At 36.3% G+C, this 25,564-nt stretch overlaps 1 protein-coding gene across 1 annotated transcript in view; it reads left to right on the plus strand.

Annotated features, from left to right (window-relative positions):
• LOC129224841 (epidermal growth factor receptor kinase substrate 8-like) overlaps window positions 1-25,564 on the plus strand; it is a 136,550-nt gene that overhangs the window by 107,555 nt on the left and 3,431 nt on the right. Inside the window, exons 18-20 of the mRNA XM_054859387.1 lie at window positions 18,702-18,875; window positions 19,896-20,250; window positions 24,607-24,739. Of these exons, the coding sequence (XP_054715362.1) occupies window positions 18,702-18,875; window positions 19,896-20,250; window positions 24,607-24,739 (662 nt within the window). The remainder of the gene's footprint in view (window positions 1-18,701; window positions 18,876-19,895; window positions 20,251-24,606; window positions 24,740-25,564) is intronic.

Below are 25,564 nucleotides of genomic sequence, written 5' to 3' on the forward strand. Positions count from 1 at the left end.
ATAGGAGCTGAACCCTAACTTAACATCTGTGATCTAACGTGTGCCTTCCAGAATTTATCCATACTACTAGCAGTACCGGCACTGTGATGCCATGCTAAGAGTTTAAGGGAAGTTCCTTGAATTAATGACAATCTTTTTCTCTCTCTGAAACGAAACTTATTTTCTTTCACTAAAATGTGTGCACACATCCTTTTACCTCTGATCTAAGCATATTCAATATAGTAATAAAAATCCCTATCACAATAATAACTGTTCATCAAAGCTTCCATTCATGAGAAGATGGTATGAACTTGTTTTTCGAAAAAAAAAATTGAAGCAAGGTCACATCCACGCCGCTGAATCTGATGGTAGGGACCTGATTTTTCACAATTTTTCCATTTTCAAGATACATGTGATTAAAATATAGTGTATATGATGATGTACAGGGTTCGTACAGGTCATGGAAATCCTGGAAAGTCATGGAAAAAAATAAGCAAATTTCAGACCTGGAAAAGTCATGGAAAATTGAAATTTTCAGTCTAAGTGATGGAAATTTATTTTCAGTCATGGAAAAATGTTCTGGGAAAAAGTAACAGTAGCTAAAAAGAGTATTAGAAATTTTGAATGATTTAGTATTGCAGCATGAAAGCTTTTTAAACTGTAAAATTGAACAATCCCAAAAAACATTGCATCCAAGTTCGTTTCCATCACTCCTAAATCTTTATTTTAAAATTCATCAGAGTTAATCTCAATTTGTTGAAGGTTTTGGACAATCTTTAGTCATGGGATAGAATACAGAAATAGGGGAGTTCTAATGCTCAAAAACAGTAGTGCCCAATATACAGCCCGCAAGGCTAATCCATGCGACCCACTGGTATGTTCAGTGTCATTATTCAAACATGTTCTGGAATTTCTGAACCTATTAATTTATATGCATTTGAAAATGTACAAATAAGTAAGCAAGTACATTTAAATCAAAAGATTTATTTACTGTGAAATTTTTTTATTTATTTATTTTTTTTAAATAAATATCTGGTTTAGAAACATGAATTTATTAAAGAATGTGACTTTATTTTAAAGAACCAAAAAATTGTCATGTTGACACTAAAAGGCAACTTTTGAAGCAAATTTATTGAAACTTAGTAATGATTCATTCAACCTTTTTCCCATTCATTATCATTCTGCCAGTTTATAAAAAAAATAGTCGACATTTAAGCATCATTCACTGTAATTTTACTTAACTTAAACTTATATGATGAAAACAGGTAAAAATTATTCAGTTTTTTAGGTGTACACTGATATTTTTTCAATCAGGTAGTGGCATTCACATAGAGGTTTTGCTAATGCTCATTTCTAAAAAGAAAAAATGGCAAGTTTGATATTAAATAGTATTATTCTCTTCATGGTAACATGGTCATGAAAATTTTCATGACCATGATTTTATATGACCATTTTAATGACTTCATGAAAATTTTCATGAAGTCATTAAAAAGTCCTGGAAAAGTCATGGAATTTTTTCACCTAAATAGAGTATTTCAACGGGTCCCTGGATGTATTTCAATGGCATAAGTCTTGGTAGTAAGCTATGCAATGCGTATGAGACTTTCCTGTAGTCATTAGTTATTCTTTTAAGTAGTATATGTTTTTAATTATTATATAAAATTCAGTATTCATGTTTGAAGTAGTCCAAATTTAGTTTTAATATTTAAAAGGTCCATGAAATCTTTTGATGGTCCCCCCATCCCACCCTCAACTACAGTGCTGCATATGCCAGGGTTGGCAAAAACCCGGGTTTTTTTAAAAAAGCCCATGGACCCAGGGTTTTTTGGGTTTTTTTAAATAAAACCCAAAAAAACCCAACTAAAGCTGGGTTTTTTAAAAGAAATGTGTTTTTTTTTTTGTCTTTTTTTTAGGGAAAATGTAGGGTACTTGTAGCATATTTTAGCGTAAGTATATGAACAAAGCACAAGAATTGTCTTGGGGTAAAAAAAGCTAGAAAACTAGTTAAAATTCAGCGTTTTCTGAAGAAGAATATGAAAGACGACGAAACCCAAGAATGGTGAAGTTTCAGATTTTTTAGTTTCCATGATTACCAACAGTTAAGGCAAAATTACTTCTTGAGTGATAAAATCTATTGTTCGTTTTTAATTACTACTATTTTTTTTTTGCATTTTACTTTATTGTATTTAATTTTTTTATGCAAAACTACTGTAGAACCTCAAGTAGTTTAAATCCCTATTTACTGAATTCCAGCTTAATCAAGACATTTCTTTGAATTTTATGTTGCCTGTTTTTCTATTTCTGTGTACAGATTAAGAAATATTAAACTTTTTTGTAAGATAATGAAAATACTGTACATCCTATTCTGTTTTCTGTCCGACCATTTATAAAACCTGTTAATTTCTAAAAAAAATATAACTTGTTAATTCGAAATTTGTGACGTGTCGGGTTGCAGAAAATAATTCACATGAAAGCCTTTTAGCTAGAGTAGTTTCCTCTGTACAATCTACAAATATTGAGAAAACCAGACGTGACAGGACTTAGTCAAGATAATTTGAGTTATTTATTGACCATTTAAAGATAAAAGTTAAATATATATTTTTTAAATCTTTGAAGTATTTTTAATGCCGTTAAGAGTTAAGAAATACTATTAAAGTTCAAAATTCATTTTTTATGTCCATTGTCTGTGGTGAAGAACAAATAAAATAGAAGTTTAAATTGTAAAAGTATTTAAATTAATTACTTTTTTAAAAAACTTCTCAAAAAATTTGAAAAAAAACCAAAAGTGGGCTAAATAATGGGTTTTTTTAAATGGGTTTTTTCAAAAAAACCCATTGGGTCCAACCCAATTGGGTCCAATCCGGCCAACCCTGGCATATGCCATTAAATAGATCGTTATATGCCACATTTTAATCTGGTATATCTTAAAAACAGGAAAGCGGGGGAAAATTAGGCGCCCTCGATCAGATCCAGCACTTTCGATAATAAGAACCATGTTCCAATTGTTTTTCCTGAAAAACAAGTTCATACCGTCTCTTCGTCAGTTGAAGAAAAAAATACAAAATGTTTTTCAGAGTATTAATAAAAACATTGAAACTAAAATCCCCCTTCCCACCTCAGAAAAAAAATTTAATTAGAATATGCATTGCATCTAGAACAGAATACATCACCTCCTCCCAGGTTGTATAAGTTTGTTCTAATTGTAATGCTTGTTTGAATCAAAATAATTACTCTCCCGTCAAAGGGAAGAGAATTTAATTGAAACTTGCATTATGCTTGGAAGAGAATTTAGACTATGTCCCCTTTCCCTCCTCTTAGGAAAAAAAAAAGTAAGTAGTAAATCTAACTACTTAAAATTTCGTTTTTCTTAAGATTTTGATGAATTATGTACACAATAACTTTCCTCAAAGAAAATGAATTAGACTTACATTATTAACCCCAAAGTATTTTGAGATTTCACAAACACTTAGTAATAATTTTATTGAACAAGTATGGCTTGATTAAGTAAAACAATCGACTTACTAATACCTAAACAATGAACACATAAACTAAAAGCTACTGCTTGTGCTAAAAAATGTTTCATAAAGATATACAAAGTAAGAAAAAATTATTATGTTCCGAAAATTTCAACATGTCCAAGGCCGGATTTAGGGGAGGGCAAGCTGGGCTACTGCCCCGGGGCCTCCACAACCAAGGGTGTCACAATAAAATTTTTACAAAATATCTCAACTTTCACGGGTTAGCAAAGTTTACGTTTTTTTCCCAAACATTTTGTTTTTGTATTTCTGCAAAGAATGCTTGCACAAAAATAATATTATTATCGATATATCAGAAAGGGGGAGGGGCTCCACTCCTTTGTTGCCCCGGGGCCTCCACACTTCCAAATCGGGCCTTGAACATGTCTGCTTTTTTTTTGATAATTTCTAGTGTTGGTTTCGAAATTGTAAAATAAAATAAACCATTAAAGGGGGCGGTTGCCCCCCCCCCCCCCTGCACCATTTACTGGATGAGTATTATGAAATTAGAGTTGGGGGGGATTTAAAAGCCAGAACAGTTCATTTTCGTTATGGTGGGAATAACAGGGTTCGTACGCTCCTTCAAAACTTCTTCAATACTCCTTCATTTAGGAAATTTTTTCTAAGAGCCCTTCAAACTCCTTCGTTTTGGCTTTAACTCCTTCAGAACTCCTTCTTTTTTAATTCAAGACTGCATAATTTTCCTCTATGACAGTAACTTAAAATACTTCAATCGACAACTTCGCCAAAAGTGCGATTTCAATGCAGTAATTTCATATATTAATTTTTTTCATGAAGATGTGATTTACAAATTGATCCTAGAAGTCATAAAAGTAGAAAGTGAAAAATTATTAGATAACTAAGACATTTCATAAGTGAAGTAAAACATTCTTAAATGGTGCTTGACTATTTTTTCAAATTTTATTATAATTGTTTTTCCTTCCACCAAACTCTCAGCATCAAAAGTCAGTTTGTCTAATTATTATTTAAATATCTAAAAGTACTTAAGTAGAAGTATTGTGTTAAGTGATTGTGTTAAAAAAACAATTGCTTAAGTAAATTGTAGTTATGATATTGTAAAAAGGGTCATCCACTAGTGATGCCATGCCTTGAGGGAAAAGACAGATTCTTGATATTGTGACAGGGGGAAGTGAGAGGGTGGCAAACAGTTATAACAATATATTTATAAAAAATATGACGTTTCAAGAGGAGGAGTAAGGTGAAGTGTTACACTTTATGACAAGGGGGTCAAATACGTTGAAGAAAAGTGCGACATCATTTTGGACAGCTCGTTAGTACTCCTTCAAAATCTCATTTTACTCCTTCGAAACTCCTCCAAAACTCCTTCGCTTTATTTCTAAAATTAAGCTTTGCCATGTCATAAAACATTCAATCCTCTTATCCATGTTGACGAGAAATTCTTTACATACATTAGGTTAGAGCAAAATAATGTGAGAAAAGTAAAAGTTATTTATCTCCCTCTCTCTGTCCGTGTTCCATTGTGCAAATTAAAAAACCAAACCAGGATTTTGGATCAATTGGAAAATGTTTTGGGTTGTTTATGAATTGTTCTGAGCGAAGGAAATATACTGTTACCAGTTCCGTGCAGCTTCAAACATTCTTTAAATAACGACACAGTTTTTGAGAAAACACAGGAGATTTATTTACAACTATTTACAAGAAATATCGTTAACAACTGCTAAATTAGCCACCGCAATAAGGCAAATATCGATTAACACCGTATACTCAACGGTCAACCACGTATTTACATCAAAATATGCAAAAAACACTTTGGAGAGGCTAAAACGCACTTTCCAAAGCAAGAACTAAAACGAGACTAACTCATCCCGTCGTTGGCTGTGGCTAATTATAAATCCTAGAGAAGTTTCCACAAAATTCGAATTTTTTCTCGATGTTTTCTTTTTATTCCATTCACAAATCTTAGCGTGCAGAAATGGAGGGACCGTATACTTCATTCGAATGTAAGGGGGCTGTATATTCGTAACAAGAAACTATTTACAGGTTACGATACTAAGATAATTTTAGATGAAAGATAATGGAATAAACGCAAAATTTAGCTAGATTACAACAAATTAATCACAAAATTAATTACTATTTACAGAAGTTGTAACATTACCCCCTTCCTAAGGACTGCACTTCCCGGACAGTACAATCCCCAGAAAGGATGCTAAACTTATATCACAAGTTTACAAATACATGCATTAAATAATAACTAATCAGACATAGAAAACTCAATAATAACAAGAAATATTACTAAACATTAAAAGCAAAAATTATCTACAACTTTTATGTTATCAACCATGGTTTTTACGTTATTTTCCCATGAACTATGGCCATAGTGTGGGGCTAACCGATCATAATGTACAACCCTAGGTTTTGCGTTAGGTGACTTTTGGAACCTCACTACGACATCGTTTAGTCGGTTAAGGACTTTGTAGGATCCATCCCAAAGCGACTGCATTTTGGTGAAAGACCTTTCCGTCGGATGGGATTCCATAACCAAACCTTGTCACCTTCTTGGAACTCATGTCCGGTGGACCTTGTGTCGTATCGGGTTTTCATCTTCTCCGCCGCGATGTTGATTCGCTCCTGTGCGAAGTTATGAAGGTCTTTGAACCGGGCCTGGAGGTCCTGGACGTGCTCCTCAGGCGATGAAGGCGCATCCAGGGGACAAAAGAAGACGAGATCACAAGGTAGCTGAAGCTCTCGTCCGAAAAGCATCTGGGATGGGGCATATCTGGTAGTCTCGTGGACAGCATTGCGGTAGGCCAGCAGGAACAAAGGTAGTTTCTTGTCCCAATCGTGTTGATTTCTGGAGACCATAAGCGAGAGATTATTCAGGATTGTGCGGTTAAATCTCTCCACCATGCCGTCCGATTGTGGGTGTAGTGTTGTCCCAGTTTTCTCAATTCTGAGAATTTGACATAGGTCCTTAAACAGAGCAGAAATGAAATTCCTCCCTTGATCGGAATGAATCTGCAAAGGTGTTCCATATCTCGAGATCCAATGCTGGAGGTTTTATGTCTGGGTCTTCAAGTTGATCTTTTCGAACTTGGTCGTCACTCCATGGATCAGGTTCTGATGATGTTGAAGTCACTGTCACCTGTTAGACCGCAGTGCTAGTAATTCCATACTGTTTCTCGATTCGGGAACAATAATGGCAGTTCTCAGGACTGGGTCTACTTGGTAAAGCGTCTGCATTACCATGAGACAACCCTTTTCGGTGCTTGATCTCCATGTCATATTCCTGGAGCCGCTGTATCCACCTAGGTATCTGACCTTCCGGATTTTTGAAACTCAAAAGCCAAGCCAACGAGGCATGATCTGTCCGAAGGAGAAACTTTCGACCGTAGAGGTAATGATGGAAGTGTCTTACAGCTTTGAGTGTGGCCAGCAAATCCTTCCTGGTGACGCAGTAATTTCGCTCCGACTTTGATAAGCATTTGCTCCAGTAAGCGATAACATGTTCATTTCCGCAATTTCTTGGGATAAAACAGCTCCAATGCCCTCGTGGCTCGCATCAGTGTCGAGGATGAAGGATTTTCCAGGCTTAGGATATGAGAGAATAGGCGTTGATGTTAAAGCCTCCTTCAGTTGTAGAAATGCATCTTCACATTCTTTGGACCATTCAAACTTTTGCTTGCTCTCCGTCAGCTTATGCAAAAGTCGTACAATAATGAAAAAACCCTTCACAAACTTCCTGTAGCACGTGCAGAGCCACAGGAAACTTCGCAACTGATGGACGTTTTCGGGACTACTCCAACTCTTGACCGCAGATACCTTTTCTGGATCCGTTCGTACACCCTCAGAAGAGATGATGTGTCCAAGGTAGTTCACTTCTCGGTGGAACAAGTTACATTTGGACAGGTTTAACTTCAGATTGGCTTCCTTAAGCTTTTGCAGCACCTTCTTAAGATTAGCCAGATGTTCTTGAAACTGCGTCCCACGATGATGATATCCTCAAAGTAGATCAGACAGAATTCGTAGGAGAGTCCTCTTAACACTGTCTCCATAAGACGCTCGAACGTAGCTGGTGCATTGCAGAGGCCGAAGGGCATCACTTTAAACTGCCATAAGCCTTGTCCAGTTGTAAACGACATCTTTGGTCATCAGGGTGTATCTCTACCTGCCATTAGCCGCTCTTCAAGTCGAAAACCACTTGTATCCGGAAAGAGTGTCAAGGTGTCGTTTATCCGTGCAAGAGGGTAACTGTCTTTCTTGGTGATTTCATTCAGCCTTCGGTATTCGACACAAAATCTGGTGGAACCATCTTTCTTTCAGACCAAGACTATGGGACTGGATGAGGTTTCGATGACGTCATACTCCTGCATCTCTTTCAGGAGGGTCTCAACCTCTTCCTTCTTGGCGTACGGTAGTTGTCTTGGATGCTGCTTAATAGGGGGATGTTCTCCAGTGTAGATCCTATGCTGCGTTAAATTCGTAGGGCCAACATCCTCCGATGTAGATGAAAACAGATGCTTGAAGTCGTCTACCAATTGTTCTGCAGCAGTTCTTTGATCTTTCGGTAATGGCGCACTCTCAATTAACTTCGATGTCAAGGACTCAGAAGACACAGTCTCAGGGGAATTGATTCTTCTAATGATGCAGTTTACTGGAGTACAAATTGCCAACACTTCACTTTTCCGGATATTCCTTTCCTTTTCACTCACATTGACGACTCTCGCAAGAATTACATCCTTAGAAAGGTCCACAAGCGTAGATGCTACCAGCACTCCTTTTGGGTTATTGCTTACGTTAGGGTATTCGATGAGGCCAAATCGAAAACTATTGTTTTCTTCAATGGAGCTAGGTATTAATGATTCTGACCTTGAGGAAATCGATAAATCTGTTTGGGCTATCATTTGATGAGCGGATTTTGCATCATTTTCTGTGTAAAAAACGGCTATGTCTTCTCTCATCGAGTGCAGCTCATTTGTTTTGAAGTCGAGGTTGAAGTCGTATTTCTTTAAAAAGTCCAATCCGAGAATGAAGGGGTTTATGATATCAGCAACGAATGCTGTATGATGGTAAGTGGCATTTCCAAACACAATTTCTTAGTTCACTTTACCTTCAATCTCGATCTTGTCTTCTGTCACAGTTTGGAGGGTAACGCAGGATGGCGTCCATAGAATGTTGAGTCCAGATTGACGAGTCACATCTGTTCTAATGATGGTAGCATTGGCTCCAGTGTCAGTAATCAGCTCGCAGGGAAACCCGTTTACATATGCGTAAACGAACAGTCCATTACTGCCGCCAATCGTCGATGAAATATGGAAAACTTTGTGATGGGGCTCATTCCAATTTGGCGACCTCTGTCCTGCGAGATTGCCATGGCTTAGTCAGGGTCACGCGTCCCTATGTGCAAGGTCATACGGCGCACGACAGCGCCAGAGTCAAAAACAAGCCTAGCTCTACCAATCAAAAATGCTCCAAATGGGTGAAAAAAAAACTCCAGCCAAAAATTTAAATGGTGAAATTATACCGCTCATTAAAACAAGCAATCCGCCTCACTGCCTATCTAGAAGGAATTGCCTTGCTGTGTCTAAACATGCTATTCAAAAGCGCAATCGTTTACAGTGAAAGCACATGATGCTAATTGATGCACACTTCTGCATTTTTCTTCATATTGGAAGCTGTGAATGCTATTTTGGTGTCTCTATATTTTCACAAGGTTGAGCAAGAAATCTGCTATTTCCCATTTTAGTTCTTACGGTGAATATGTTGTATTATAATTTGTGCAATATGTCTTTTTGTGATTTTTAACTATTAGTCGTGGCAATTGCACTGTACCGTATTTTGTTTTATGCTATTATACATTAAAAAATAGGGTAAGCACATTTGCATATCATTTACTTGTGCAGAATGCACACATATTGTAGACAATAATTTAGGTTATTTTTTAGTTCCGAAAAGTAACGACTTGACCATAATTACTCGATTCCCCCACCCCCTTTTTCTTCAGCTATTTGGGTATTGAGTTAAGAAAGAGCTTTGTACAATGTATGTTTCAGATATTAAATTCAATGCCTTTTAGAATTTCTTGTTTTCCCTGCAGGTTTCTGCTTTAGATTTTAAAGTGGAATATCCTCCTCAGTATTATTCAATTTAGGAATAGATTTAGTACACCCTTGTTAAGTGGCCCAACTAGAGGGGGAGGGGCCATAGGGCACACCTTTGGTTGCTTCACCCCTCCAGAATGCTGAGTAAAATGTTTTTCAAAAATATTCTTTATTATTGAAGAGACAAAAAAAATGCTTCTTTGGAGAAACAAAGTGATTTTAATAAGATAAAAAAAATGAGTTTTATTGAGCAAAACTTTAATTTTGTTAAAAAAAAAATTTTGAAATAAAAGTTTTCAATAGGCACAGCCAGGGAGGTAGAAGGGAGGATATAAATCTTTCCTATTTAGAAGTGGCAACGATTGTTCACTTTTTTAGAGGGCGTTGTTGGCGAACCGCTCCCGTCAATCGCAGCAGATCAATGTAAATGATGCTAAGTTTCTCCTTCTTTTAGAGGCAGCTATTAAAGCAAAAAAAGAAAAATACTACTGGAAATTGGTTGTAATAAGGGGCTAATATAGTGGACGATGTACGGCTTTCGTCCACAGGAAGTTTGCACAGTATTTTGATGGAAAAATTAATTTTATTTTTCATCACCAACTTACCGAATTCGTCTGCTATTAATATTGCGCTGTGCGATGTTTAATTTATTACGAGTTGGAATTTTTCTATTCCTGTAACGGTGTAGGGTCAAAATGTCGCCACCGAAATGTCGCGGGACACAATGTCGCTGTCAAAATGTCGCCGACCTAAAATGTCGCCCGTCCAAAATGTCGCCGGTCCAACATGTCGCCGGCCTAAAATGTCGCCAGTCCAAAATGTCGCCGGTCTAAAATGTCGCCGGTCCAAAATGTCGCTTGCCCAAAATGTCGCCGTTCCAAAACGTCGCTTGCTCAAAATGTCGCCAGTCCAAAATGTCGTCGGGTCAAAATGTCGCCGGGCCAAAATATCGCCGGTCCAAAATGTCACTGGTTCAAAATGTCGCCAGTCTAGGAGGTCGCCGGTTCAAAATTCGCTCATTCAGTCGGTAAGAAAAATGTAAATGTATAACAGTGCTGTTAAACATCAAATTTGCGAATAAATGGTAACTGCCTTAAATGAATGTCTCCATTAAAAATGGAACTGAGAGAAATAAGTTTCTTGATAAATTCTAAAATTTTTCTGCCGTTTTGTTTCGTAACTATTGGCTGTTTTTCAGCAAATAAATGTAGACTATAAGCAAACGCACTTTTCATTTTTTACGTTATCTTATTTCTTGTGACTCGCTATCTACCAACTGTAAAAAGTTCTGACGGCGATCAGTTCAAACGTTCGCTGCATTGTTTTGAACTTTTCTTTAAGAATAGTACGTGTGTATGTTTCCGACATTTTGCTGCCATTCTACCTAAAAACATGTAGTAAGAATTCGAACGATGCCCGCGAGTACCCATGATTTAGGGCTGAGTGGTTTTTTGCGCCAATTGATTCAAGATAGTGGAGCAACTGAACGTTTTTATCAATATGCGTGACTGACATTTCTCAAGAATGATGCCCGGAATCAAATAAAATGTTAGGATGCAGCAGGTGGACAGATGTCGGAGCCAATAACACCAGAGGCTGGTGCAATAGAATGTTTTTTCCCTTTCTTTTTTATTATTTGTGACTGATATATCTCAAGAAGTGATACAAGGATTCAGACAAAATTTGGTCTACAGGTATATCTTAAATGGCGAGTTGCTTATTTATTTTTGGCTTCAATCATCCCAAAAGGATGGCTCACAGAATAATTTTCCGCGGTTTATGTGACTGCTATATCTCAAGAAGTAATGCAAGGATTCATAAAAAAAAGGTGGTATGCAAGTGAAACTAAACAAAAACAGGTATTGTTTCCGTTCTAAGTTGATTTTCGTTATCGTTTGCGTGAGTAAGTGTAGTTAAATAAATGATGAAAAATAAACTAAGTTTAAATATATCACTCAAGAGAGAGAGAGAGAGAAAAAGAGAGGGGGGGGGGGTAAAAGAGAGAGAGAGAGAGAGGACTATTTTATATATCAGTGCTACAGGGTCGGAGGGAAAATGGTTGACTCTTGCCCTGGGAGTTTTGGAGCCTTCGATTCCAACTCCTTCACCCCAAAATCAGATTGACATCTTTTCTAACACTGTAAAAAAAAATTCGGACGCGCTGTAGGAAAATAATGAGCTGCTTTAGCCCTTGCTAATGGGCGGTAATTTACTGAATATACTAATGTGTCTAACATCTGCAAGTAACATATCTTGCAAATAACAGGCATGTTTTTCGCTAAAACTCAGTAACCTTCCTGACAATATTCTGGCATCTTTCTGAAGAGTTCAGTAATTTCCCCGATCAAAGCCATTTGTGTCTTTGGAACCTTTAGAGAAAACTTTAGTAAGTTTAATATAATAGCTTGACACCTTCCTGCTTTTCCAAAAGATTGCCTAAAGCATTATTGAAAACATGACCAAAGCTAAGACAGAATTGCAGGCAAGCACCACGAATCTAACTCGAAAGCAGTTCTTGCAAATCTACTGAATCCAGATACTTATTCACTCTTATTGGGAGCTTTGTCAATCTGGACGGGTCGTAATTGAACTAAAGCCAATAAAATTATTAAATACGCTCAGTTAACCTTTAAACTGGTAGCTTTAAGTATTTTTCACAACAGTGAGTAGTCTGCACTTGTGCAACTTGTAACAATTCAGGAAACCTTTTGACAAATATACTTGATTTTCTCAGGAAGTGGATAAAAACCTGTGAAATCCTGAAATATTCCACGGAAATAATCAGTAACGTTTCGGAATTTTTTTTACAGTGAGCTGCGCTAGCACTGGCACACATGCGCCCTTTGAAGGAAAATGACCAACTCTGACTCTTGGAATTTCAAACCTTTGACTCCAGACTCCGACTCCGATGCTTTTACTTCAAACTTAGTTCGAGTCTGACTTCGAGCGCGCAGCCTTTTTCTATAAAGTTGTTATATGGTTTGGTATTTCAAAAAGAACAATATATTAATGATGATAATCCTCATATAAATAATAGCCAATGATCGAGTAACCCGCGTGTTTCAACAGTGAAACTCGCACCACGGCATGAAAATTTGATATTATGTTTCCGTAATGTTTAACATTCAGGGAAAGGCTGAACTCGTAACAGAACGAATGAAGAAACGAAAAAATGGTCAACAATGAACGCTACCTACTGGAGTTTAGGGTTAATCTACTGGAGTTAAGTCAACCATTTCAACTATCAAAATATCACCAAACAGGCAATGGCTTCGTTCAAATGTAATTTCACCCGTCCTACATTGACGGGCGATTTTCTAGTAATAATTAAATGAATAAATTGTTCTTGAAAGGAATCGATCTTTCGAGTAGCTAATTTTTACTGCAAAAATTGAAAGAATGCTAATTCAGATTTTAATATCCCCGGTAATTAAAATTCTACAGAAAAAGAGGAAAATTTGACTAATTTATTTATTTATTTTTTGATATCTTGCTCAATCGCTCTCTTTCTCTCTTGCCTGATCTTGAGACGATCTAAAGGAAATATTTAAATTTAATGTTTATTTAAGTACGCTAACTATGACTCGCGCAATTAATTAAAAAAATCATTTTAGTTTCATAATAGTTCCTGTTTCCGTTTAGTTTTACTTCCATAGCAATTTTTTTGTCTGAATCCTTGCATTACGTCTTGAAATATAGCAGTCATATTAAATAAGAAAGAGAATTCCGTTGCACCATCCTCACGTACGTTTACGTATGCAATAATATGCAGAAAAACGTATGTTTTCCTGTATACTATTGACTTTCTAGAATATGTCTGACGTTTACGAATTAAGACAGAAGACAATTTTTGAAAATTTTCAAGGAACTTACTTTGAAAGGCAATTAGCATTCTTTCGCAACTTTTATGCTGAAAACAATCGACGTACATTTAAATTTTTCGTATCACTTGAACGAGGGAATTTGGGGCGACATTTCGGACTGGCGACATTTTAGCCCGACGGCATTTTGGTCCAGCGACATTTTGGACCGGCGACATTTCGGACTGGCGACATTTTGGCCCGGCGACATTTTGGGATAGCGACATTTTAGACCGGCGACATTTTTGACCGGCGACATTTTGGCCCAGTGACATTTTGGACCGGCGACAATTTGGACCGGCGACATTTTGGGCCGGCGACATTTTGGACCGGCGACATTTTGTCCCGCGACATTTTGGGCGTATACCCCTGTAACTAATTGACAAAATGAGAATGTAGTACAATTATTAACGTAAATACATTTTTTTAATTAGTTGTAAATTTCGTGACATGTTTCGAGTACTAATTGAAGCGAAATAATTTTTTTTGCTTTCACGACCTTTAACAGATAAAAATAAATGTTAATGTTCTATTTACTTAACTTCAAGCTGATATTGATTATAAAAAAACCAAATGGAAAAAAAAAATCGAGAAACCTTATTCATTTAAAAAATTATACCTTGGAACTCTTTTTTTGAGATATTTGTGGGATTTTCTATTGAAATTAATCAAGTTTTCAAAAATTAAAATTTACTCTTATTGTACATGTATTTGTTAAATAAAAAAGGTTTTCAGATTTTTTTTTTCGATTTGGTTGTAGAAAAAAATTCAATAATAATAAAAAGCAATGATAATAATTCTGTCTAAGCAGTGAGTAAATACATGAATAAAATTTTTATAATCAATATCAGCTTGAAGTTAAGTAAATAGAACATTGACATTTATTTTTATCTGTTAAAGATCGTAAAAGCAAAAAATTATTTCGCTTTAATTAGTTCTCGAAACATGGCACGAAATTTACAACCAATTTAAAAAAATGTATTTACGTAAATAATTGTACTACATTTTCATTTTGTCAATTAGTTACAGGAATGGAAAAATTCCAACTCATAATAAATAAAACATCGCACAGCGCAATATTAATAGCAGACGAATTCGGCAAGTTGGTGATGAAAAATAAAATTAATTTTTCCCTCAAAATACTGTGCAAACTTCCTGTGGACGAAAGCCGTACATCGTCCACTATATTAGCCCCTTATTACAACCAATTTCCAGTAGTTTGTATCTGTTTTTGCTTTAATAGCTGCCTCTAAAAACAATGAGAAACTTAACATCATTTACATTGATCTGCTGCGATTGACGGGAGCGGTTCGCCGACAGCGCGCTCTGGAAAAAGTGAACAATCGTTGCCTTTTTTACACTAGCAAACCCGTAGGACATTTCTCTCCTTGGGTACAGCTAATTGGTCAGCTACTCATCCCTCTCCGTCCTAATTCTTTTCTTTTTTTCTTCCTCATTTTCAGACGAATTAGAAAAAAGAAAATAATAAAGTCTTAAAATGCCACTCCACCGAATCGTCCCCTCTTCTCCCGCAAAAGCATTACGGAGTGTCTCAAACTTCGTTTCCAGATCTTCAATTTCGCTACATCTCCAGGGAATATTCCCCTCTCCTCCGGGGACTAGCGGAATCCCAGGGTGGTAGGGGGGTTTCCCCGAATACCAAACAACATCACTTGAAACTGCGTTCGAAAATCACTTAAAATTACGTTTTTGGAGCTTCGTTTTCGAAAGATTGCCGGTCCTAATGTAACCAAAAATGGTCTTACAATCGCGTTTTTAAGATTCAGAAAATATTCGGGCAAGGGCCTCCAAACCGCCTTTCTTTAATATCATCAAAAAATAAATTTTTTAAATATGACTTACGAAAAATTTCAAGTGGAATTGGCTCTGAACCTCTTCTTCTAATATCATAGAATATTGCTTAAGTTTTTCGGACTTTAATTTTGAAAAATTAAAGGGGGAGCTACAGAATCCCTTTCCAGTAAAAATCTTTAAAGTTGTCTAGAATTGCGTTTTTGGAAGTTCAATTTCGAAAACTTGGAGGATTGATACCTATCCAAAAAGAAAAAAAAAAAAAAAAAACAATGGGTGGAACCACCAGAGTCCATCCCTTGTTCTAACGTTAATAACTATGGCCTATAATTGCATTTTAAGGCTTCAACTTCTACAAATTTCCACGGAGCCCCTTGTACCTCCCCCCCCCCATAACGCCAACTAAGACAGTCTAAAAATGCGTTTTTAAAACTACACGTTTCAAAAAATTTCCTAGGAGAACTCCTGGACTCATCTTTTTAGCCTACTTTCCCAGTAAAAATCAGAGAAAGAAGAAAAAAGCATGAAAGAATGCTTAATACATCTTAAAAATATCCCGAAAAACAAAAAAAAGTCAAAAATAAATAAAATAGTTAGATAAATATTGAAAAATTAAAAATTGGAAAGTAGGGTATTGAGATGGGGAAAAATGTCTGTCTGTCTGTCCCCCCCCCCCCTAATAACTTTTGAATGAATAGTCCGATTCGAACAAATTTTTTTTTGTTAGAAAGATCTCGGCGAGGACATCTCATTCCCATAATTCATTTTTTGATTTGAACAATTTTTCTTTCAATTTTGAACAGTTCAAAAAAACTTAACATTAGCGCCTACGGGGAAATTCAAATCAAAAATAAATCTTGAACTTAGAAGCGAAGTGGCTTCAAACAAACTTTGTAGGGAAAAACTTTTGATAAAAAACATGTATCGAAAATATCTTTTTGATTTGAACAAGTTTTCGTTCAATTTTGAACAGTTCAAATCTCTTAACATTAGCGCCTAAGGGGAAACTGAAAGTCAATATAGATTCCGAACTTAAAGGCGGATTTACTTCAAACAAACTTTGTTGGAAATAGCTCTTGACGACCTACTCCCGACTCCGACTCCGAGAATTTAGGGCACCTGACACCGACTCTGACTCCTGTTCCCGACAATTAATCGGACTCCGACTCCCCGACTTCGACTCTGACTTCGTAGCTTTGGCAAACATTTATACACGGAGGCCAAATGACTGACTCCGATTCTTGGATATTCGACTCCGACTCTTTTATCCCAAAATGAGATTGACTCCGACTCCGACTCCGCTGCTGTGGTTTTAACTGTGAAATAATTATTGTTGATATGATTTGTTTTTATTTTCACGCTAAAGTTTTAATTTAGGTATTTAGTTTTCGGTGAACAAACTCGAAAAATATGCGCAGACGATTTTTTTTTTTTTGACAATGAAAATTATTTCTTTAAGTTGACATTTTATTGTTTTTTTTTTATTTTGGTAAGTGCATTAATTCGTTTAAAAAATTATTTTTGGCAGCAGGGGAAAAAGAAACGATTTTTTTTATATGATGTATTTATTTTAATGAACTTCTTGTTATTATTTTTTCGTTTTGAAAGCTGTTAAAAAATTTTTTTAATGGAAAGAAGTGTATTAGCTGCTTTGTTTAAAAGGTGCTGCTATTTTATTTGTTCGTTTTTTTGAAGAAAAGTAAGGAATATTTTATTCCTTGAAATCAGCTGAAAATATTTAAAAAAATATGTTTGAAAAAATTTGCGATTTTAGCTATTTTTGAGAATATTGATCAAGTACTAGAAAATAGTATGGGTATACGGGAAAGTAGGCTCGTCTAGTTCTAGACGGAACTTCTTGTTAAAAAATAATTGTTTTCTTCAATGTACCCCCCTAAAACTATTTTCTAGTTGCGCCACTGCTCCTGTTATGTTTTCACAGGCATAAAAGTTTTATTAATTATGCATCACTTAGAGATTAGATACTCGTGGACATTCAAAGTGACGTTAGCTTTGATATTTAAAATATTTTTCTTTTCCAAAACGCATTATTGGCAAATCAAAAGGATTCGAAATACTTTTGAGATGTGAAGTAAAAACGTACACCATATTCAAAAATTAAAATATTCACTCATTATTTTTTATATAAATTAAATGCCAAACGTGTTTTTTTTTTTTTTTTTTTTTCATTTTACATTTGTCTACAAAACCTCCCTCCAGGTGTTATCTATATTTTCCATAGAGGCGCTCACAAGACATTTGCACGACGGTACCGATCAAGCTTGGCGCGGGCCGGGACTTAGTTTTCCTGGACCTGAGAGAGAGAAATGCTCTTCTCTGGTTTCTCAGTTTCTTCGTAAGTGACCCTCGCCGCCACATTTCCAGCACTTAATTGGTTGTCGATTTTGGTCCTTGGGGGCCAAAACCCTTTTGAAGGTTCCTGCAATTTCTTTGATTTGCTTCTCAAGTTCAGTAAACCGTGACGACACCGGATCAGGCTCATCAGTTTTCACGCCGCGGATTGAATGCCGATCCTTGCGGGTTGCTTGCTGGGCAGCCTCCAACTTCTTCGCATACACAACAGCAGAATTCAGGTCTTTGACATCCGCCATCCGTAGAGCCTCCTGGATTTCTGGATCACGAACTGCAGGACAGTCGCAAAAAGCCAGATGAGACGATCTCTCGACGTGAAGACCGCCGCTAGCTCTTGCAGGGATTCTCCTGTTTTCTGGAAACGGGATTTCAACTGGAGTCGACTGAAAACTTTCTGGCACTTCTCTCCGAAGGGAAACTCCAACGCAGATGTGAGGGCGGTGAAATCCAGGCGCTGGTTGTCCGGAAGAGTCTGTAAAATGTCCGCAGCGTCACCCCGCAACGATGCCGCAAGATGGCAGGCCTTGGTAACAAAGTCCCATCCGTTCGCTTCCGCCACAATCGCGAACTGGGTTTTGTTAACCTGCCACGAGGTTTTCCGATCAAATGTGGCCAGTTTAATGGACAGTCGAGCAACCGATGTGGGAGCACCAAACTGTACAGAGCTGCTTTCCGCGGTTGCTAATCTCCTTTCCATGTCCCTAATTATTTCTTCCTTAAATGAAGTAAGTTTCTTGTCTTCTCAAATCTTGGTCTTTTTTTTTTTCCTCTCATGCACTGGTAATTTAAAATATGTGGTGCTCTCTATGTTCCTACTGGCCTCTGATGGCCTGAACACAGGCTTAATATTGGAAATCAGATCGTAAGTAATGCATGTCTTCTATCTTCGATATTGTAATCTACTCATTAATTAATTTTACCGTAAACAACAATAAAACTCATTTTAGTTCGAAAAATTTCTTAGTTTTTTTTATGTATTGAGTCACGGTTCGAAGCAACATAATATCGTCTGATTCAGAGTCGTTGCTATCAATTATTCTTTAAATTGTAATATTTTTTTAGTCAACTATGCAATTTTTCAGAAAACACTGTTACTGCAAACATCCCCAGGGTTCCAATTACCAGGAAGAAGGAGAATGAGTTTGAGTCTCCGTTGCCATCCCCACCACCCGAACGAACTTCGTTTCCATCCAGTCAAGATACGAGTCCACAAAATTGGCTTCCACCACCACCCGAACATGACCCTACTTTTCAAGGTTTTCCATTTATTTTCTCAAACTATTTATTAAAATAATAGTAAGAAGAAGAAACACCTGTTAATGCTCTTTTTATGTGGTCTCATGAAAAATCAGAAGTCACCGACTTCCAGGTTTTAAAAATAGTGTCCGACACAATTCTAAATATTCGTTAAAATAAAGGGCTCTTTCACATGAGACCACTTAGTTGAACCAACTTTCGAACTGTCGGTTATTTGAAAGTAACCAGGTAAAAAAGTGAGTTCCGGCACCCTTCACTCGGCACTCAACTTGTGAGACACTCAAGGCACATGAGTTGAATCAACTAAAAGGGCATTTACATCAAGCGTTCCCTCTACACTCGAGTAAACTAGTTGAGTCAACTCGGTTTAGATTTAACAGTGTTGTGGAGCATATCTGTTCGAATAAATTCGGCTTAGTCCTCTAGTGCTAAGCATCAATTTTTTATATTTTTCTGCACGCTTTCCTTACGAGAAGAAAAGTTGATTCTACACTAAGATACCCCGTGTGAACGCAACGAAAACAGCCAGTCAACTATTTGGCATCCAATTTTTTCGAAAAGTTGATTCAATCAAGTTACATCGTGTGAACACAACGAAAAATGTCAGTCAATTACTTGATATTCAACTTTTTTCAAAAGTTATTTCAACTAAGTTACTTCGTGTAAACACAACGAAAAATGCTGGTCAATTAGTTGACAGTCAGCTTTTTCGAAAAGTTGATTCAACTAAGTTACCTCGTGTAAACACACCGAAAAATGCCAGTCAATTAGTTGACAGTCAAAGTTTTCGAAAAGTTGATTCAACTAAGTTACCTCGAATGAACGCAACGAAGAATGACAGTCAACTAGTTGACAGTCAGCTTTTTCGAAAGGTTGATTCAGATAATAGCCTCGTGTGTAGGAGGCCTAAAATTAAATACTTGCAGATATCAGCTTTAAAATTTTTATGCTTTTAAATTTTACTTTTTATTACGAATGTGGAAGATTCTTTATCATTAATTTGTTTTCCTTACTTTTAGAACAAGAATCCATCCCTCGAATGAAAGCTACAGCTCATTCGAAAGAACAAAAGAATAGCTCCACAAGTGCACCCCGTTCCCATTCCATACCTTCTTCGAATGTCGCCAAAGGTCAGAATCAGCCTCCCAGCTTTAAAAACAATGTCCGAAATCACCGTGCCAAATCTTCGGCTGATGAAACAGCAGATCTTTTCCAAGAAGAACTCAAAGCATCCATTGCCCAGAAAAAGGGCCAGCGAGTTTGGAAGAAAATCACGTGTCCTGAGCATGAAGTGACTGACTGCTTTTACATTAATCTGAAATCTTCTACTGCTGATGTCATACACTGGTTGAATCTAAAAGGATTTAGTGAAAGGTTAGTTACGTTTCTTTAAGTAAAGATAACTATTTTTACAAATAATGTGTGATACATTGCTTTTCTTGAATTGCATTGCATATAATCTTTCTTTAGGAGAGTCACAACTTTTAATAAAATAACATTTTTTTCTTTATCTATGTGATATTTATTTTTACCTAAAATCTTTCAAATACTTGGTCTCAAAAATGTTGCGATAAACTTTAAGTTGAGTCAGATTCAGATAACATTTAAAAAGAATGATAATTGCATGGGAAAGAACCCATAGCGGGAAAACATCAGGGGCAGTTTCCAATGCAAAACGTTTTATTGGTTGTTAGACACATCTGGTACAACAAATTATGTACTAGAATACAGCTCGTAATATTACCACAGACGTTCGAAGTTTCCACTACCTGACGTGACGTGCGCGTGACGAAACGGAGTACTCGTTGCAGCATCCGATCAAAAACATTGTTCTTTGATTGTAGAAACGTAATGATGGTAACTTTGTGCGTCTGTTGTAATGGTATGAGTTATACTCAACTCATCCAGTACGCAATATGACCAATAAAAGCTCTTCGATTACAACTGTATTGTGTTTTTTTTTTTTTTTTTTTTTTTTTATCTTTTGCTTCTGCTGCCATTTTCCTCTAACGTTTCCGGCCATGACTTCATATGTAATTAAGTATTAAGCAGGAAGTTGCCTCCTATTGAGCTAAATTTACTTTAGCCACAAATTTGATGGCACTCTCACCAGGAAACATCACGATCAAGGAAATTCAAAAAAATTCCAAATTGGTGGCATTCGAAAGAGCATTGGAAAACATGTTTATGGCACTGAAACTACGTGCCCTCGTGACCACGTTATCGAAATATGATGTCTTAAAAATTGCCGAAATTTTTAGTAAAGTCGCCAAATTTAGCGAGTTTTGTTCAGAAATGGAAGGTACGGCGCGAATTCAACATCTGCATCTGACAAGACATTTCTATTCTATTCTATTCTAGAGTCACAACTGACTTCAACTGTATTTATGTCGAGGACTGCATACTAAGTGCCTTGCCTCCATTATTTTTATATACCGATAGATGGCAGCACCATCACCGGATCGAACAGTTAGTGAGAATTTTGAACTAGTCCAGGAGCTAATAGCTACCTAGTACTAGCACCCCCAGAGGTATCGTTTCACTTGGAGGACATTGAGACCACGAGCATCTTTAACGTCGCCCAGTCCCCTTTAATGACGACGGTGGGTCTTCGACCAGCGAGGATCGAACCCGAGGCCCTCCGGTCCCGAGTCCAATGCCTTACCGATCAGGCTACCACGGCCTCTTAAGACATTTCACTTCCATATTTGGTCACCACCAAAGCGCGTGAGAAATATCGCATTAATTCTTTACTCGGGGTGACTACCATGGCGCGGGGTGTCGTGGCACAGACTGCGGCATTGAAATTTTTAGGGGCGTGTGTTCCGGGATATTAACGTGCAACTGTATAGGGGAAAACGCCACAGCCCGAAATATTTGTTTTATTTTATTGTAAAAACAATGGAATTTTTTGTTATTCTTAAGACTTAAAAAACTGATGTTTAAAACTTTTATGCTTCTGCGGGTGAAATATTTCCACTGAAAGAGTTTATTCGATGATGAAACTGTTTTGAAAAAAATATGATAAGCGTAGAGAAACGGTAAACACACTTTAAAGTCTTTTTTTTTTTTTTTTTTTTGAAAAGTCGTAAATCTGAAGTCTTCAACAGTATCTAAATACAGTGAAACCTGTGTAAGTTGACCACTCGCGGTGCAGTGCTTTGGCGGTCAACTTAGACTGGTGGTCAACTTATAAAGGGCGGTAATGTTTTTTTTTTTTTTTTTTTTTTTGTCAATTCTTGCACCATGTATTCATTTTTTTGAGGAATTCATCCTTAATTCTTCTGTTCGGCTCCACTTTCATTGTTTAACATTATTGAAAGTAAAACAATAATTAAAAATACTATTCAAATACTTTTGTTATTTTTCCCTTGTTTTTAAATGTATTAGACACTAATTTTAGAAATTCCATATATGCCATCTAATTTTCTCTGGCTTTCTCCATTTTCAATTACTTTTAATATTTCGTACTTTTTATTAATCTCAAGTTCCACTAACTTTCTTTTATAAGCCTTTTTATGTAAAATTTATAGCACAAAGAGCAACAAGCTTGACTCTCCCAGTTCATAAAGGCAAAATTAAAATGTCCTATCGCTTAATCCCTCGCACCAGAAACATGTAACTTTACTCATTACTCATTAGCAGGCCCAGATCTGCGTACCCGCAGTGCGAAGGGCCCGCGTCCTTAAAAGGGCTAACGACCCTAGAAATTGATGAAAAATAAACTAGCACTAAGGCTTATCGCTTTTCAAATTGACACTGCTGCTCACTAGGGAGAGGCCCTACATATTTTGTTACAGGGGACCCAAAATGTATAGATCCGCGCCTGCTCTTTTTAGCAGAATTCCTGTGTTGCCACAACGTATTGCAACTGAAAGAAAAGACTTTGAACTTTTCTACTGACACCTATTTTCATTGAACAGAGTACAAAAAGCTGTCTCAAATAGAACAACAAATGAAAAACAAGCTTGGAGAATAAAGAGCAGCATAAACTTAATGCTGCTGTTCAGTTAGTAAAATGATATTATGTCGTCAAAGCATTAAAAACATTCTTTGAAAGCTATCAAAAAAAAAAAAAAAACATTATTATTATTCTTATTATAAATAAATGAATAAATAATAAAATAAAATAATATGCTGGAGAAAGTTTGAAAAAATAAGCCAAGTGGTCAATTTACAAAGGGTTTTTTACAATACTCCAGACCAAATTTGGTGTACATTAGTGGTCAAGATAGACAGGTGGTCAAGATAGAGAGGTGGTCAAGTTACAGAGGTTTTCCTTCATTATATGAGATAGGGCTAATTCCGTTCCTGACAAAAGCGGTCAACATAGACAGGTGGTCAACTTACAAGGGTGGTCAACTTTACAGGTTTTACTGTACGAAGAAAACGACATTTTTAAAGATTTCAAACCATGTTCTCAAATTAAAAAAAAAAACGATTTTTGTCAGTTATTTTCAGTGTGTTTTTCGTTATGTGTATCATTTTCAAGTTATGTGTAAACCCTCTAACAAGTCAAATAAAAAAAAAAAAAAAAAACTGTATTAATTTTTATTTTGCTCGAATTTGAATTCCCTTTTAACGTGAAACATAATTGGTAAAAGTGACTTCAGTATTTTTAAAAATGACTAAATAACATGCAATATGATGTGCATTTACGTTATAGCGACTTTCAGTTGCAGTGACAGATTTTTTCGAACTACAGGGGTTGTTGTAATGAACGTCGACTATAAAATTTTTGATAAGAATCTGTTATGAAGTAATTTCCGACATCGTTAGTTTTGCTGTGCAAATTTTTGACATTTACTATCCGTTGTTTTCTTTTTTTTAATTATTATTTTTTTCGATTTTAAATTAAACATTTTCGCTAGCAGTGGTCAGACAATAAAACTTCATGAATGATAATAACTTTTGAAAAAATAAATAAGAGCTGGGATACTACAATCCATGATCATGTTCTTTCAACATCAAAAACTATCCATTTTATTTTCAATATATAAGCTTTAATAAGCATGTTTTTTTTTTTACTTATTCATATTAATTCTCGTACATAACTATTAATTACTTACAACACATTTCATTACAAGAGTACAAACTTAAATTAGTTAAGTAAAACACACTTGAAATGCACTTAAATTCTGAAATCCATTATTATCACGATTACAAAGTTAAATCCTACGTTCAATTTCGTTATAAAGTTGTAGCTCCTCTGGATAAAGCTCTCTAGTGTCCATTTCACAGGCTTCATAGTTACTTTTTAATTTTACTCACACAAGTAAAGGGTTAATTCGAAACATCGTTTACGCGCTTTGCAGATGACCAGAAATGGAAATGAGAGTCTTGCTAGACGCAGGCGATGATGACGATTTCACGTGGTATTTTCCATTTCTTGCCAAGTCTTTAAATTTGGCGAATTTTCGTAAGATTTCGACAGACTTTGACCCCCCATATCTCAAAAACAAAAGGACGAGGGCACACAATATTTGGGTCAAATTTTTTTCTAAAGATACTCTTTCGAATGCGACCATTTTTAACTTTTTTCATGATTACTGAACTCGTGATGTTTCCTGGTCAGCTTCAGTGAGATGATATCTATCTCCAGCATGGTTATTGTCTATTCAAGACTGATGAGTCAATAAAAGAGACGAAACTGCAATCTCTGGATGGCATAACCGAGTTGTTGGTATATTCGGACATTGCCTATTGTAAATGTCCTTATTTCTTTTTCAGAGTTCAAGAACTTTTAAAGGCGATGTCCACCGAGATGCTGTTCAGTTCTAAGAAAGCTCAGTTGGAGAAGTATCTCGGGGAAGAAGGAGTCAAACTACACAGCCACTTGTTGATACAGAAAAATATGTGTGGGGTACGTGTGATTTATCTTTTTTTTTAACTTTCCAGAACTCGCGCCGTCAGCAAAATACTCACACCAAGAAGAGAAAGAAATGTATATGATGGTATTCTACGGACATGGAAGATACTATTCTCTTCTCCTTGTAACCTTCTCCTGCTGCCCGAGCTGTTTCACAATGATAACTCTTTATCTGACTGTAGCGTGGGGAGGGGATGGGACCGTTTTTCAAGTCAAAGTAGCAAAAGTGTGAGTGTTTCTCTCATCGCGCGAGTTTTGCTGGAACTGATTTTTTTTCTTGAATGTGAATGTTTTTCTCATCAATCGAGTGCTTAGTTATTAACCGAAATCTTGTTTTTAATTTATTTCATGGAATATGAAACTAGGTACGTACCAAAATGGACAAAACGAGAAAACAATTACATACTATAGTTGTTGGATTTGAGAGGAAAATGTGGTGTGTAAATGTAATCCTCAATGGTACGTCTGCGCTTTGAAGTCTTTTTTTTTTTCCCTTCATTTAATTTAGTTTGCAGTCAGAATTGTAAAGCCAGTTTCTGCTAAGTATGATATTGCAAATGATAGTTGGAATTGGAATCAAGGTCGTCCGAAGAGGGGGTGAGAGGGGAGATTACCCCAAATGCCAAGACGTGAGACGGCACTGTCAAGTGAGGTTTTCTGCTAAAAATTTAGCTTTTTAAAAAATATTGGTTTTGTTAGATCGCCAATAGATGTATTAATTATGGATTTAATTCTTGTTTTTCAATATATTACATCCATAGCGCCCACGACGATTGCTAAGGTGGCTTTGGCTGCTTTGAAAGAAGATCGATTAATGTC

The sequence above is a fragment of the Uloborus diversus genome, chromosome 6 (assembly GCF_026930045.1).
Source record: "Uloborus diversus isolate 005 chromosome 6, Udiv.v.3.1, whole genome shotgun sequence".
Lineage (NCBI taxonomy): Eukaryota > Metazoa > Arthropoda > Arachnida > Araneae > Uloboridae > Uloborus > Uloborus diversus.